The 17,066-nt window shown below is 43.2% G+C and overlaps 1 protein-coding gene across 2 annotated transcripts in view; it reads left to right on the forward strand.

Annotated features, from left to right (window-relative positions):
* The window catches only part of LOC147736985 (uncharacterized), a 189,538-nt gene extending 175,779 nt beyond the window's left edge, over positions 1–13,759 (forward strand). For both annotated transcript variants that reach the window (XM_086955167.1, XM_086955238.1), the window contains exon 3: positions 8,081–13,759. In XM_086955167.1, the coding sequence (XP_086811293.1) occupies positions 8,735–10,387 (1,653 nt within the window). In that variant the 5' untranslated portion in view covers positions 8,081–8,734 and the 3' untranslated portion in view covers positions 10,388–13,759. The remainder of the gene's footprint in view (positions 1–8,080) is intronic.
* Positions 13,760–17,066: the final 3,307 nt, after the last annotated feature.

The raw sequence follows: 17,066 nt of genomic DNA on the forward strand, positions 1-17,066 counted from the left end.
ATCATGTCAATAATAAATTGGTAGCAATAATGAAAAACTGACACGAAACAAGATAAAATCTCGATCAAACAATCATACCGTCACTAATCAAGCATATCACAGTCATTCCACTGCCATTCATACATTCATACAAAGTACTTCACACAACCTGGAGATTTCAATGAACCAGCGTGGGAAGTAATAGATCTGCTATCTACTCAGCAAAAAATCAAAGGTAGGTTTTTGAAGAAACCGTACACATCTTACAATTCTATTAGATCAATTGTTTTAAGGGTTTAACAGAAATAAATGTGTAGTTGTAAATCCTAGTGTCACACAGTTAAACACCAGAATAAATATAGCAGACCAAGAAGAAGCCTACGCGTTTCGAATCCCCCACACTCTTGGGGATTCTCCTCAGGGCCAAGCAACTCTGAAAAAAAGGGGAAAGAAACCTATGTAACACAATTTTGTAAAAGAAGACACTAAAGAGCACTACAACACCTCAAATCACCCAGCTTACCACAATTAATGGATCCGAGGGAACACATTTCTGGCAGAAGAGACCTGCAGTCATTTAGATAATCAAGAAAAGAGAAAAAGGAAAAGAAAAAAGAATATAAAGGAAATTAATCAATAGTGTGACCTAAAGGGCGGCTCATTTTATGAATCATGACAAAGGAGTGTCGTGTCCTTGATGGCAGGGAATATGTAGATAGCTGCCGGGGGACCTGGAGGGCAAGGTGCAACATCACTGGTAGGTCGTTTATGAGTAGAGAAAAGTGCTCAGGGAATTTTAACAGTGCATAAGCGTCTTACCCGCAGGTCCCGGGGCCGCGGGCTGCTGCTGTTGACTTGAATCAAAATCTCACGAGTCCGACTTGATTGAGAATTAATCGCCCCGCTGAAATAGAAAAATGCGGAAGAATTGGCGACTAATACATGGCGGTAGCAGTGGAACATTGCTAAAAGGGAGCGCCGATCAGGAGTAAAAACTCACCGGATCCCTTAGTTTATCGAGTGCCGTGAAGAATTCGTCAGCGTTCTGAGTAGCGCCGATCTCTCGCGCCTGCGCAGTATAAATTTAGCTGCGTCTCGGAAGGGCTCTAATTTAAATAGGAAGGCCGGGTTCTGATATAACAGCACGGGGTAGTCACCTATAGTGAAGACCATATCAGGAACCTTCTGAGCGCTCCACCGATATTTACTTCAGTTTCCCTGAGTGTATCTGCTACTTCGCAGAATGAATCGGACAAATTGTTAAGATGGATTGACTGGCTAGGAAGATCTAAAAAGTCACTAGAGGGTGACTGTGTAGTATTATCATTTGAGTCACCAGATCTAGTTAAAAAAATACCAGATAGGGCGGGCAACTGGTCAATAGAACAAATGGGGATGAACATTCTACCATTGGGCTATTTCTACAATCCACCTAGCCCCATACAGCCCTTACTAGGGAGGGCAGAGGAGGGGGGTGGAGACAACAACATAGATTTACCATCCCAGTGAACAACTATTATGATGTCCTCAATACCCTGGACAGCAATGACTGACTAAAGCCAATAAATGGGGTGCAGTTATCAACAGGGATACTCCAAGGGGCAACCCGATCACAGTATCGGGTATCAACCAATAGGTAGTACAAGAGACCGTAGATCTTAAGCCACAGCACTTTCCAAATGTGGAGGAACGCCCTGAGAGATGCCCCAAGACTAGCTCCCCAATCAACCCAGGAGATATATGTGAACCATCAACCATGGCCATAGCACAAGCCCATACTTGGGTCAAGTGGCGGTGGAGGTCGAGGGAGTGGAGGGAGCATAAAGTAAGGAATTACCTGCAGGTGTATAAAGGCCAACAGCAGGTGAACCCAGTGTTGATAACCCCAGTAGTTGATCATCCTTCTTTTGGGACTGGCTCAATGCCCTTGGTCAGTCATTGAATGAGTGACCTAAGTTCCAAATATTATCCTAGAACTTTGCAGGCCTCTCTTCCAAACTAGACAAGCCGGAGTCGAGGGGGCATTCATTCAAGCTAACGACATTTGCATCCATGGAGGTCACCCACAGACAAGCTTATGCAACTTTCAGCATAGAAGCCACATGCGGGGGAAGGGGAAGACCAGCCGGGTGCCTTTGAACCTGGATTGCCACACACTTAGGGTGTTCAGCAAAACAGGTAGAGTCATTCTCTAGTGACATTCTTTGTGCAATTTTGAGTTTTCCTGCCAGGATCAAGATAGCAGTAATTAATGTTTACTCTCATCCAGTAGGGTACGGACAAGAGTCTGCTACTCTCGATCTCCTATCATATTTTTTGCCTTCCATCCTTGATAATAATTTGGTAATTTTGGCTGCTGATCTAAATTGCCAGTATGAACCATTGAAAGATTTGGATGCGGGTAACCCGAGTGAAGAGGGCATGTAATGGGCGTTCTAAATCTGACTCCCCGGCAAATTTCACTTATAATAGACCAGGTCGTCCCTCTAATCTAGATTATATTCTGGTGGACACCAAATTATGGCACCGGGTTATTGATTTTACGATCGTGCCCAGCGGCGACAATGATCATAATGCCCTGATTCTTGATATGTTCCTGCCTCATACCGAGGACGCCACTAAGGGCCATTCTCTAACAGCCTCAGAGCTAACCCTAACTAGTTCTAGGAGGAGAGTAAACTGGGGCATACTCTGTCAATCCCAAGAAAAGCTAGCCCCCCTCTATCGAACCGTTATTCTATTTCTGAATGTTGCAAAACAATTGAGTGGGTATGTTGATTTGTCAAGCTCATTTACTGAAATTGCGGAAAACCATCAAGGTCTAGTAACTGCCCTGGCCAACTTTTTTCCCCTAATACACGATCAAAGGAAAAGGGGGTACCCGGGCACCCCTGGTATGATGGCAATTGCTGCAAGGCCAAGAAAACTCTTGTCTTAGCCATTAAATGCAATGAAAAATTGCAAATAAAGGCCTAGCGGTTAGTTTACAAAAGTAGTGTTAAACTGGCAAAAAGAAATTGGGAAGAAGACAAATGGGAGAGCCTGAGGAAGGCATTAAGCACTTGGGACATGAGGACTTTTTGGAATTTAATAAATACTGGTTCCATAGAGGGTAAATCTGCAGTAGAACCAAATTTAGGTGCAGAAGTTTGGAAGGCCCACTTTCAGTCCCTATATTCTAGGGTAGAGGGTTATGTAGGGCAAGCTACAAATGAATGTCCTCACCACAAATCTCCCTAAAAGAGATAATGGAGGCTTTAAGCCGGGTAATTCCTGCAAAAGCCCCAGGTCTAGATGAGATCCCCGGTGATCTTTTTCGTACTGAACCTAGTATCTGGGTCCCGTACTTATGGACCCAATTTAATGCTATTTTCCAGGGAATGACGATCCCCACGACTTGGTTGGGGGTGGAAAGCATCCTGATCTATAAAAAGGGCTCACCCCTCCATCCTGCAAATTATCGGCCCATTAGTCTTATTGATGTCACTCAGAAAATATACGCACGAGTGCTGCTGGCCCGATTACAGAATTGGATGGAGGAACACACTCTTCTTAGCTCGTATCAGGCCGGTTTTAGAGCAAAAATGTCCAGTATTGACCAAATATTTAGGTTGCAATGATTGCACTGGAACAGTGATCAGGGAGGGTGGCCGACTCTACTTGATCTTTGTGGACTTAAAATCGGCATTCGATTTAGTTCCAAGGGAGAAATTATGGACCAACATACTAGACCTGCCCCCCATATCTCTGTCATCATTTGAAAAGACTACATGAACATAATTTTTCCCCAAATTAAGTATGAGCTTACTGATCGCATACCTATAGATAGAGGTGTACGACAACAGTGCGTACTGGCCCGACCCTCTTTTGTCTATTTATCCATGGCCTAGTGGGGACCTTGACAGCAGGGAGGGATATATATGCTCCAAGGATGGCGAACCGCAAGGTACCAGCCTTGATGTTCACCAATGATACCCTCCTGCTGTCAAAGTCCCCTATGGGAATAGAGAGGGCTTTGGACATGTTCCATTTATTCTGTAAGAGTAGGGGCCTGGGAATAAATACTCAGAAAACTAAATATATGGCTTTTAATGCAGGGGACTCTACACTACCGAATCCCCAGTTAGATGGGAAATTTTTAGAAAATGTGTCTGTATGTGAATATTTGGGACTGTCAATTACCGAATAATGGAGTGGGGCACACAAATAAAGTTTGGCCCGTTTGCGGTAGAGGTCTCCCTCAGACCTCTGTTATATTGGTGTCGCCTATGGAGTACCCCAGAATTGTCTGCCTATAGAGAGGAATTGAGGGAAGTGGTAAACTTACAGGGAGCAAGTAAAATTCTATGGTTGGCCCATATTAAAAACTCTCTAAATGCCATGGGAATGGGTGTTTTATGGGCAAGTGCCGAAGATAGTTGCCCGTCAACACCTAGGAAGGCCCTGTTAAAGAATTATAAGGAATGCATTCTTACTTTATTATAGGGGAGTTCCGCGACTGACATATTGACAGCAACCTTCTTAGAAGTAAAATTGCAATATAGGTTAGAACCTGTCATCGATGACAGCCAGCCAATCCGTACCAAAAAGTTATATCTGCAGTTTAGACACGGTACACTTCCCTTACATGCTTTTACTAATAATTGGGGGTGGGGGGCACTTCAACTAAGCACTGCCCGATATGTAGTAATATACCGGAGACGGACCAACATGTATTATTCTTTTGTCCGGCATACAAGAAAGCGAGACATCGATGGTTACTGCAGTTGTGCAGAAACCTCGGAACACCCCATTGCACACAGGCTTTCAGGATATTAAAATGTGACACTAGTAAGCCTATTGCATACTCAGTTTCTCGCTATCTGTTTTCAATGTGATGCGCACACGAGCTATTTTAAAGACAGGGCTTGCCCAATTAAATCACCCTACTCCACCATTGTGATTGATTGTCTTATAAATTTGATTGTATTATATTTTATGTGTCACAAATGTGTACTTTTAAAACATGTATTATACTTTTAAATGTTTTAGGATTTTTTAACAACATTTTAATGTATATGGTCTTCACTAATGGAGAACATGAATTGCTTAAATTGTGTTGTACTTGTTTTTTTTAATTGTGCTTTTATGGCCTTGTCAGGCCGAAATAAAGAAATTTTTGACTTGACTTAAAGCAAAGGAGGCAAAACACAAAAGGCTACAAAAGAAAACAAAAAAGACAACATGTATCACAATGTAGCGTTATGCCCCCCCTGATATCAAAACATACTAATTTTTTAAAATATAGAAATCACCCTATCAAGACCCCAGTCGCTGATTGCACCATCAGCGTGCCAGTTTGAAGGGGGATGGATCTTCCCACACGGTACACCCTGCATCTAGCGCCTAGTACAACACAGAATTGGCGTCCTAGCGGAAACCTATGATCCTGGGTACCGGGGAGCAGAAGGGGTAATTGGGTCTGGGCTCAGTAGAGCAGAAGGAGTGGTTGGGGTGGACCCTAGACCGTGCACCCCCACGTTAACACATACTGACCCCCCCTCCTTCATGTTCTGAAGGTAGGTCAGACATCTAACTGATAATAAGGTTCTTTTTTAATACCTTTGGACTCCATACTCACAGTCTATCTAAGCTGAATCAATCAATCAAGACATTTGTAAAGCGCACTACTTACCCATGATGTTTGGCACTGGGGCGGCCCAAAATGACTCTTGAGGCATCAATCTGCTCTGTAACCGGTGTTCAGAGGAAGGTGACGCCCCCTACCGCTGCATGATAGCTGTTGCAAAATTTCTAAAGCCAGTCTGGCAGCTGGGAATATTGAAAAAACAGGCAATCTGCAGGTGGGTAGAATGAACACATATAAAATGTTTCTGAAAATGTATGTTTGAAGGTTTGGCTTCTTACTACACTCCAAGGGTGGGTTTAGTGATTGGAATTTCACAGGTAAAGTTTTCCAAAATCCTCACACATGTCATGGAAGCTTTGCTCAGTGTGAGTGACGAGCTTCACGAAGGCCGAACTCTAGGAAGTAAGCCCCTGTCACACATTCCCTCCTTTGACAAAGACATCCCCTCTCAAAAGAAGAGCACCCTGAGGACTGGGTGCCCACTGCCCGTTCATATCAGATCCACTTCCTCCCTGAAAGTGTTAGAATTAGACCTGAAAAAAGCATCTCTTATCTTAGTTCTACATTTGATCTTTTCTCACGATTGATCGTTCTGGCCTTCTCCATTGGAGATACTGGGTATCTTTTCCTCCCTTTCTTTTTTACTCTTTTCCTCTTCCTTTCCGCCATCTGATTAAGTTCTCCTTCCTGTGTGCACTTTTCATGGTATGTTGTATACATGTTCAGAATGTCCTAAGTGTAGAGTCAGAAAGTTTCAGATCTTATTACTTCCTTGACTCAGAAGCATTTGCTTCATCTATATATTAGTAAAGTTAAAAGTAATTACAAAAAGACTACAGTTCCCAGAATCCACAGGAGCGCATGACTATAGCAAACTGAACCAGGTGCTCCCTCATGGCACACTAGATCAGTGAATCCTCCCACGCATTCATTCAGCTCTCTTCTCTGATGGTGCACATTGAAAACAAGATGGGGAGGGTTTTCTGTATTCACACTTTCTATTGGGTGTCATTTCTGGTGTTTTTTTTCTGTTTTTTCCAATGTTTTCAGAAGTTGTTTGTTTCTTTTTTCTTAGTATAAATTCACAGGGCTGGTGTTTATCCAGTGCTTATAAAGAATGCTACATTTCTTTCCTTCCGCCTCCCGTTCGTCTAAATTGTCGTTTCTACTATCCTTCTCTCCTACTCCTAACTTCCTTCTTTGAATTTGCTCTTTCAGGTAATGGTTCTTTACTTCCCTCCCCTCCATGCCTGTCTCATTTCTCATCAAACTCTTTCCATTATTGATCTGTATCTATGGCATTTTGTGTGTATTTCTAAGGCAGCACTGAGCATTGATTTTTGCTAAGCATGGGGGCTTTTGTTTATTTAAAAGATGTGTGCATACAGTGCACTTGCCGGGCATGTGTGAGAGTTACACAAGGCACTTTACATTATGTGAAGCGTGCTCTGCTCTGATGCATTTTCTATGTTGGGGAAAGAATGAGCTCGCCTTAGCATGTTTCTATTTGAATCAGCCGATGCAGTCTTTTGTGTGCTGAGCATGGTCCAGGATTGGAAGGGTGCAAACAGGGTTGCCTTTGGTGCATCACCGGTATGCTCACTACACAGATGCACCTCAGCTTTCAACTAGTAGGGCGTTAGGAAGAGCAGGCGTGGTCTAATAGAAATACCAAAGGGGATGATGGACGGAAACGCTTGTGTCACCCCCAGTCAACTGATCTGGGTTTAATCCATCATCATTCTTTAGCTCACTCCACCACCCCTGTTCAGACATCGCCATATGCAAATCAGTCTGACCCTGTGCCTCATGGGAACAGTCCAGCTCAAACTGCCAAACCATGTTTTCCCTGGACCGGAAACAAGCATCCTGGGACCGGTTTCTGGCTAATAGAGCCCTAGTTTGCTGCCCCAAGAAGCACTAAAGCTATAGATGAGATAACTTAACAACTGACTGTAACTCAGCTCAGCCTCTTGGTCCAGCTGGGGAGCTCCCAGCCTAGTGGATAATACTATAAATAGAATCAATGAACCACTACGATATTGGCGGAGCAGGCAAGGACGCTAAGAACTTCTGTGAATAATAATACTTGATGTATGATACAACATTCTGATGTGTTCCCTGGGGTCTTCCTGACCCGTCTCTTACTCTACAAGCTGTGTTTTTTTAAAAGCAAAATCTTGACCATATGCAGGTATCTGAAAATGTAGCTAGTATTTGGGTGCATGGCAAGTGCCTTTTCTTTAGTAAGTTGATGTGTGAACAATGGTAAATCACCACATTTTCTGTAATAAATACGATATGGCATGTTCAACCAAATTTTTTTATTTAAATATCTGTATGTGCTGAAGTTTCCCTTAATAGGTTTCAAAGATAGTAAAGAAAAGATGATTTTACAACCTGGTAATTATTGTTCATTCATATTCCAGTATGTTTGCAGTTAGTAATTTTAAGTTTCTTTGCATCCAACAGAAAACAAGCCTGTTTATGAATAATGAACATAATGCTGCAAATCTTCAAGACACAAACTGAAACAATGAGCTCCAGTATTCAAAAAAACTTCAGTGCAGTCGGAGACAGATGAACCTGAATGTAAACTGAGAGATCCAGGAAGAAGCAGTCAAGGGCAACTCAGTGAGTGTAGGAGTCTGCACTATGCACCTCCACGCCGCAAGACGAAGAAATGACCGATAGAAAATGAAGGCAACACCACTGACAAACTACCTAATTTGTAAATAGTTGTGCAATACCAGCTATGAGCATGGGATCGATATGATGTGCTTACATCAGTTCTCTGCTTTCTAAAATGATAACAGGCCACCATTCAATGTTCTAGGTGTCTTGTAAACTCTTTCTGGCCAAACCACAGCAACCTGAGAAAAACACAACAGAGTGGAGCCAGACAACTGACGGGTGCAGGAAAGAGGAGTTCTGCTTCCTAAAATACAGAGTACTATCCTGATTTGCACTAACCCGAAGTAGGATGAATCTTTACCTGTAAGTTTGCAAAATCAATATCCAATCTAAAGGCAAGATCACCCACAAAGAAGAACTACACATTATGAGTGTGGCAAGTATTTAGTGGCCATTGTACTTAATTGTTAAATCAGATAACAAACATTCAAAATGCCAATCACTTACAGGGAATGTGAGAATAACGCAAGTGCTTTATCAGCCATGTTGACCTATCAGGGAACAGTGGCATGTGATGTTGACGAATGTATACCTGACACAGAGAATTTAACCAAGAGAGAAAAACCATACACCTGTAGCAAGAGCTTTAGTTTGTCATCGCTATTAAAGCACCCTCAGCAAACACGCACAGGAGGAAAAAAACTGTTCAAATGCACTGAATGTGTGAAGAGCTTTAGTTGGTTATCAGAACTACAAAGACATCAGCGGATACACACAGGGGAAAAGCCTTTCAAATGCTCTGAGTGTGTGAAGAGCTTTTGTGGACTATCAAACCTACGAAGACACCAGCGAACACACACAGGGGAGAAACAGTTCAAATGCATTCAATGTATGAAGAGCTTTAGTCAGTTATCACATCTACAAAGACACCAGCGAACACACACAGAGGAAAAACCGTTCAAATGCATTGAATGTGTGAAGAGCTTTAGTCAATTATCAGACCTAAAAAGACATCATCAAACACACACAGGGGAAAAACCGTTCAAGTGCACTGAATGTGTGAAGACCTTTAGTCAATTATCAACTCTAAAAAGACATCATCAAACACACACAGGGGAAAGACCATTCAAATGCAGTGAATGTGTAAAGAGATTTGGTTACTTAATATCCCTACAGATACATCAGCGTACACACACTGGGGAAAAACCGTATCATTGCAGTGAATGTGAAAGTAATTTTAGTTCTGTGTCAGCATTAAAGAGTCATCAGCGAATACACACAGGGGAAAAACCATACAAGTGCAGTGAATGTGTGAAGAGCTTTGTTCACGTATCAGAACTAAAACAGCATCAGAGAACACACACAGGGGAAAAACCCTTCAAGTGCAATGAATGTGCGAAGAGCTTTTATCGATTATCACACCTAAAACGGCATAAGCTTATACACGCAGGGGAAAAACCATTCAAGTGCAGTGAATGTGAGAGCAGTTTTTATCTATTATCAGACCTAAAACTGCATCAGCGAACACACACTGGGGAAAAGCCATACAAGTGCAGTGAATGTGTGAAGAGCTTTGTTCAAGTATCAGAACTAAAACGGCATCAGAGAACACACACAGGGGAAAAACCCTTCAAGTGCAATGAATGTGCGAAGAGCTTTTATCGATTATCACACCTAAAACGGCATAAGCTTATACACGCAGGGGAAAAACCATTCAAGTGCAGTGAATGTGAGAGCAGTTTTTATCTATTATCAGACCTAAAACTGCATCAGCGATCACACACTGGGGAAAAGCCATACAAATGCAGTGAATGTGTGAAGAGGTTTAGTCATTCATCAACCCTTAGGAAACATCAGCGAACACACACTGGGGAAAAACCATACCATTGCAGTGAATCTGGCAGTAGTTTTAGTGACTCTTCAGCATCAAGGAAAAATCAACAAAGAAACACAGGGGAAAAACAATTCAGGTGCAGTGAATGTGTGAAGTGCTTTAGTAGATCAACAAACCTGAAACAGCATGAACTAACACACACAGGGGAAAAACCATTCCAATGCAGTGAATGTGTGAAGAGTTTTAATATATCAGCAAACCTAAAACGGCATCACCTAACACACAGGAGGAAAGTCATTTACGTGCAGTGAATGTATTAAAAGTTATCGTGAATTAACACATCTAATACGGCATCAGCAAACACATACAGGGGAAAAGCCATACCATTTCACAGAATGTGGAAGTACTTTTGCAGACCATTTAAAATGAATGTACCACAAGCGAACACACACAGGGAAAAACCATATAAGTACAGTGAATGTGGGAGGAGCTTTCCCATTTTATCAACCCTGCGGACACATCAGCGTAGACAAACTGGGGAAAAACCTTTTAATTGCAGTGAATGTGGAAGTAGTTTTTGTCATGTGTCCGGATTAAGGAATCATCAACGAAAACACACTGGCGAAAAATCATTCAGGTGCAGTGAATGTGCAAAGTGCTTTAGGAACTCAGCAGTCCTGAAAGAGCATCAGCGAACATACACAGGGTAAAAACCATTCAAATGCAGTGAATGTGCAAAGAGCTTTTGCCAATTAGCAATGCTGCAGATACATCAGCGTACACACACTGGTGAAAAAAACATATAATTGCAGTGACTGTGGAAGTAGTTTACTCGCATGTCAGCATTAAGGACCCATGAGCGAACATACACGGGAAAAACCATACAAGTGCAGTGAATGTACAAAGTGCTTTTGTCAATTATCATACCTAAAACAGCATTAGCGAACACACACAGGGGAAAAACCATTCAGGTGCAGTGAATGTACTAAGTGCTTTTGTCAATTATCACACCTAAAACGGCATCAGCGAATACACACAGGGAAAAAGCCATAATATTTAATTGAATGTGGAAGTACTTTTACTGAATACTCAAAATTAATGAACCACCAGCGAACACACACAGGGGGAAAAAACATACAAGTTCAGTGAATGTAGGAAGAGTTTTAGTAAATTATCAATCCTACAATGACATAAGCAAACACACACCTTGCTGTAACACACATAGAAATAATCCTAGAAATACCGCAAATTTGACAAGAATTTAAGTGCATCAACAATAATATTGATCCATTTGTCTAAAGAGTGAAAATATTGGAGGTAAACCTCTCCAAGATACCCATACAGGTCTGGATGCCTTGCTCAGCGTGAGTGATGAGCACATTGTCTTCCACAACGCCCAGTGTTCTCCTAAGCCCAACCTCGTATAGAGAAAGGAGTTCACCAATAAAATACACGTCAGAAGACAGAAAAAGAACCCTTTTCAGTAGCCAAAGATGGTAGAAACAAATCAAAGAACAACAAATGGGTTTACTATTTGGTCTTCACATCTTTTGACATTCTAAGTCTAGATGGAACTTTTGAACTGAATTGGTACGAGGTGCTTAAAATGGCGTCTTAATACCCACCCACCAGGGTAAATTAATCTCTAGACCTGTGTGGTCTGGAGCAATAGTTAATCACAATACACCAAAGCACACTCAATCACTATATCTATAATCCATTAGCAAATAACAGAGGAAGTTCTCCCTTCTGGTGTGTTTCCAATAAGTCCTTAATTCAATGTCCTTTGAACAAGGCTGCAAGAAATACTTCAGCCACACTTCCAAATCAGGTCTTTTAACTTTTATTTCCACAACAAACGAAGAAACAGCAGCAGCCGACACGCGTTTCGTCCGCACGGCTTTTTCAAGGCTGCAGAAAAATATATACATAACGACTATTGTAAATTTACAATTTAGACATAGTCTACAATGTATACATAAAGAATGCATGCCCTCAAAGTGCCTGGTGTTAACAACGATCTTATTACATCCTAAAGAGACTTCTGAGATGTTATATACTAGGAGCGATTGCATGCAAGTCGGCAATTAAAAGCAGATGAGTGAATTCATAATCACTTGTGTAAAAAAGAGTGGTTCGAAAGATGTGAACCGGATGTGAGACTAGATAAAATGGAAAGGTGTAGAAAAATGCCTAGTGCAGTTAAAATGCACCAAAACAATAACTGAGTATTCTCATGCTTTAATACGGTGCAAAAGACCCTCCACCTAATTACAGTCAGAGGCCAGAGGTGATAAAGTATAGGCTCACCTCAAAGAACTTTTCCTGTTGATAACAACGGTAGTTGTTACATGGGCACCCACTTTGTTGATGGGAAATCTTCCATGTGGAATAGATTCTACAATTTAAAAGCAAAGGAAAGGACCTTTCAAGTTTAAGTCACTTCCTAATATGTAATGGTTATTAATATTAGTCACTACATGGATTAAGACGATGGCTGATACTTCGTAAGCAGAAATAATTTGAACTCAACTTGAGCCCAGTATCTCAGAGTATTTGCAGTTGCTACATACTCTGTGTGACTTGAGCATGTATATGAAATGATGAAGCTATTCTAAATTCCACTTATTTGTTTCCAGTAAATTCTCAACTCTCGATCCCACTTAGTCCAAGACATTCTATTTAAAAGTGGCATTTTACACTGTATATTTGATCCACAATACGATCTACAAAACACTCACATCTCTCGTGTTAAAGACTTTTTCAATCATTACATTCAATATCAAGGCTTGAAAGGCAGTCCAAATCGGGACTTCTTACCAAATAAAGTTGCAGGCAGTGTTAAGCCTGTAACGGTGCACACGGAGGTATACTGAAATGTTAATATGAGGAAGCTGCCTCGCACTTCAAAGGCCCGCAACCCTTCGACAAACTTGAATGAATTTCCTGGACCTTGATAAGTCCGGACTCCAAAAAAATGATGACAGGAGGAAGGGGACGGAAAATAGGAAAGACCAGTATTAACCATAACAAACTCCTTATAACCCACTATGAATCCAAATTAAAAAATTCTTCGATATATAGAATCTTGCATAGTCGATACTATTGTGCGCTCGCTCATGAAGAGACATTGTACCTGCATCTTAAAGGTCCCGTTTCATGTGTACGATTCTTCATCATACGCTCACCGAGTGTGCCCGCCATCTTTTTGTACATAGGGGGTCAGGCCATTCCCGAAGATAGAAAGAGGACTGCGTCCGAATATCCACTATTCTCATTCATAATGATTTATTTCAAAAGAATTGTAAAAATTTCATAACTCATGTCACATTATGTATTCTTATAACTTAAGGTATTCTGAAATACTTTTATTTTAATAACACCTGAGCAGCATTGTTAAATTTAAGAGAGTGTAGATTAAATGATGCACACAGCTGCTCATTATAGATCTTTTCCCTCTCTACAACTGAGTCAGTGTAAGGCGCTTTACCAAGTTTGAAAAGAATGTGTCTATTTTATGCCTTGACAGGAACATTGTTTGTATGAAGGTTCCATCGAAATAGACAACAGACTGTTGTACAATTCCATTGCCTTTTGTAGTTTCTACGGTGGCACCATTTAAAAAAAAAATGAAGATGCAATACCTATACATATATGGAGAAATAAATATTAACTAGATTCTGCTTTATTGCTTTTATTGTATTGCCTGTATTTTCATTGTTGTGTCTGGGACTGCTGTTGTCTGTCTCCCCCACTGCCTGTTCGTGGTCCGTGCCCGTTTTCCTTCCCTCTGTTCCCCTCGCTGTCCCCGTGCTCTCTCTGCCCGGTCTTTCCTTCTGTACCCCTCACTGCCTCTGTGTCCCTGCCCTGGTTTCCCTTCTGTTCCCCTTGATGCCCTGTGCCTCTCTGCCCGTTCTGCCTTCTGTTCTCAGCTGCCCCTGTTTTTTTGTATTCTGTATTTTGTCTCTGTGCCACTCTTTTTTTCTGTGCCCTTCTGCCCTCTGTGCCACTCGTTCTTCCCTTGTTTTTGTGTCCCTTTTGCCTTCTGTTCCACTCGGTTTTTGTGCCCTTCTGCCCTCGGTTCCACTCTTTTTTTGTGCCCTTCTGCCCTCTGTGCCACTCATTTTTCCCTCAATTTTGTGCCCTTCTGTTCCACTCGTTTTTTGTGCCCTTCTGCCCTCGGTTCCACTCGTTTCTTGTGCCCTTCTGCCCTGTTTTTCCCTTGTTTTTGTGCCTTTCTGCCCTCTGTGCCACTCGTTTTTCGCTCGTTTTTGTGCCTTTCGGCCTTCTGTTCCACTCGTTTTTTGTGCCCTTCTGCCCTCGGTTCCACTCATTTCTTTGTGCCCTTCTGCCCTCTGTGCCACTCGTTGTTCCATCATTTTTTGTGTTTGTTTTGCCTTCTGTTCAACTCGTTTTTTGGTGCCTTTCTGCCCTCTGTTCCACTCGTTTTTTTGTGCCCTTCTGCCCTCTGTGCCACTTGTTTTACCCTTGTTTTTGTGCTTCTTTTGCCTTCTGTTCCACTCGTTTTTTGGTGCCCTTCTGCCCTCTGTTCCACTCGCTTTTTTGTGCCCTTGTGCCCTCTGTGCCACTTGTTTTTCCCTTGTTTTTGTGCCCCTTTTGCCTTCTGTTCCACTAGTATTTTGTGTCCTTCTGCCCTCTGTTCCACTCATTTTTTGTGCCCTTCTGCCCTCTGTGCCACTTGTTTTTCCCTCATTTTTGTGCCCTTCTGCCCTCTGTTCCACTCGTTTTTTTGTGCCTTTCTGCCCCCTGCCACTCGTTTTTCCCTCGTTTTTTGTGCCCTTCTGCCCTCGGTTCCACTCGTTTTTTTTAACCTTTCTGCCCTCTGTGCCATTTGTTTTTTCCTCATTTTTTTGCCTCTTTTGCCTTCTGTTCCACTCGTTTTTGTGCTCTTCTGCCCTCTGTTGCACTCATTTTTTTGTGCCCTTCTGCCCTTTGTGCCACTCATTTTTCCCTCATTTTTGTGCCTCTTTTGCCTTCTGTTCCACTCGTTTTTGTTCCCGTCTGCCTTCTGTGCCACTCATTTTTCCCTTGTTTTTGTGCCCATTTTGCCTTTTGTTCCACTCATTTTTTGTGCCCTTCTGCCCTCGGTTCCACTTGTTTTTTGTGCCCTTCTGCCCTCTGTGCCACTTGTTTTTCCCTCATTTTTTTGCCTCTTTTGCCTTCTGTCCCACTTGTTTTTTGTGCCCGTCTGCCTTCTGTGCCACTCGTTTTTCCCTTGTTTTTCTGCCCCTTTTGCCTTCTGTTCCACTTGTTTTTTGTGCCCTTCTGCCCTCGGTTCCACTAGTTTTTTGTGCCCTTCTGCCCCCTGTGCCACTCATTTTTCCCTCATTTTTGTGCCCTTCTGCCCTCTGTTCCAATAGTTTTTTTGTGCCCTTCTGCCCCCGCCACTCGTTTTTCCCTCGTTTTTGTGCCTCTTTTGCCTTCTGTTCCACTCGTTTTTTGTGCCCTTCTCGTCTCTGTTCCACTCGTTTTTTGTACCCTTTTGCCCTCTGTGGGACTTGTTTTTCCCTCGCTTCTGCGCCTCTTTTGCCTTCTGTTCCACTCGTTTTTTGTGCCCGTCTGCCTTCTGTGCCACTTGTTTTTCTCTTGTTTTTGTGCCCCTTTTGCCTTCTGTTCCACTTGTTTTTTGTGCTCTTATGTCCTCGGTGCCACTTGTTTTTTTGTTCCCTTCTGCCCTCTGTGCCACTCTTTTTTTCCTCGTTTTTGTGCCTCTTTTGCCTTCTGTTCAACTCGTTTTTTGTGCCCGTCTGCCTTCTGTCCAACTCGTTTTCCCCTTGTTTTTCTGCCCCTTTTACCTTCTCTTCCACTCGTTTTTTGTGCCCTTCTGCCCTTGGTTCCACTCGTTTTTTTGTGCCCTTCTGCCCTCTGTGCCACTTGTTTTTCCCCTGTTTTTTGTGCCCTTCTGCCTTCTGTTCCATTCGTTTTTTGTGCCCTTCTGCCCTCTGTTCAATTCGTTTTTTGGTGCTTTTCTGCCCTCTCTGCCACTCATTTTTCCCTCATTTTTTGTGCCCTTCTGCCCTCTGTGCCACTCGTTTTTCCCTCGTTTCTGTGCCCCTTTTTCCTTCTGTTACCTTCATTGTCCCTCACTGCCCTCGCCAATGCGTCCCCTGCGGCCCCGCCCCCTGACTGCCCACTGCCCATATGCTGCCCCCGCCTTCTGTCTCACAGCTGCTCCTACCTCCCACCTCCCCATATATGCCGGCCACTGCACAGTGAGGAGAGCGACCCTTGACCCGACCAGGTAGGTCGATCCCCCTCCGCACTGCACCACCTGTGTGTCCCTGCCTCAGCCGCCGCTACTGAGGACGTTCGAGGCCCTCCACCACCCGCAGGCTACCACCTGTGCCTCATCCCTGGTGGCCAGTGTTAGGCTGTAGGTAGGTTTGTTCATCCTCCGCTTTATTGCTTTTATTGTATTGCCTGTATTTTTATTGTTGTGTCTGTGACTGCTGTTGTCTGTCTTCCCCGCTGCCTGTACGTGGTCCGTGCCCCTTTTTCTTCCCTCTATTCCCCTCGCTGTCCCCGTGCTCTCTCTGCCCGGTCTTTCCTTCTGTACCCCTCGCTGCCCCTGTGTCCCTGCCTAGTTTTCCCATCTGTTCCCCTCGCTGCCCCCGTGCTTCTCTGCCCGTTCTGCCTTCTGTTCTCAGCTGCCCCTGTATTTCTGTATTGTGTATTTTGCCTCTGTGCCACTCGTTTTCTCTGTGTCCTTCTGCCCTCCGTGCCACTCGCTTTTCCCTTGTTTTTGTGCCCTTATGCCCTCTGTTCCACTCGTTTTTTTGGGCCCTTCTGCCCTCTGTGCTACTCATTTTTCCCTCGTTTCTGTGTCCCCTTTTCCTTCTGTTACCTTCGTTGTCCCTCACCGCCCTCGCCCCTACGTCCCCTGTGGCCCCACCCCCCTGACTACCCACTGTCCATTCGCTGCCTCCGCCTCCCGCCTCCCAGCTGCTCCTCCTTCCCACCTCCCCATAT

Source organism: Lissotriton vulgaris, chromosome 1_1 (assembly GCF_964263255.1).
Source record: "Lissotriton vulgaris chromosome 1_1, aLisVul1.2, whole genome shotgun sequence".
In the NCBI taxonomy this organism is placed as follows: domain Eukaryota; kingdom Metazoa; phylum Chordata; class Amphibia; order Caudata; family Salamandridae; genus Lissotriton; species Lissotriton vulgaris.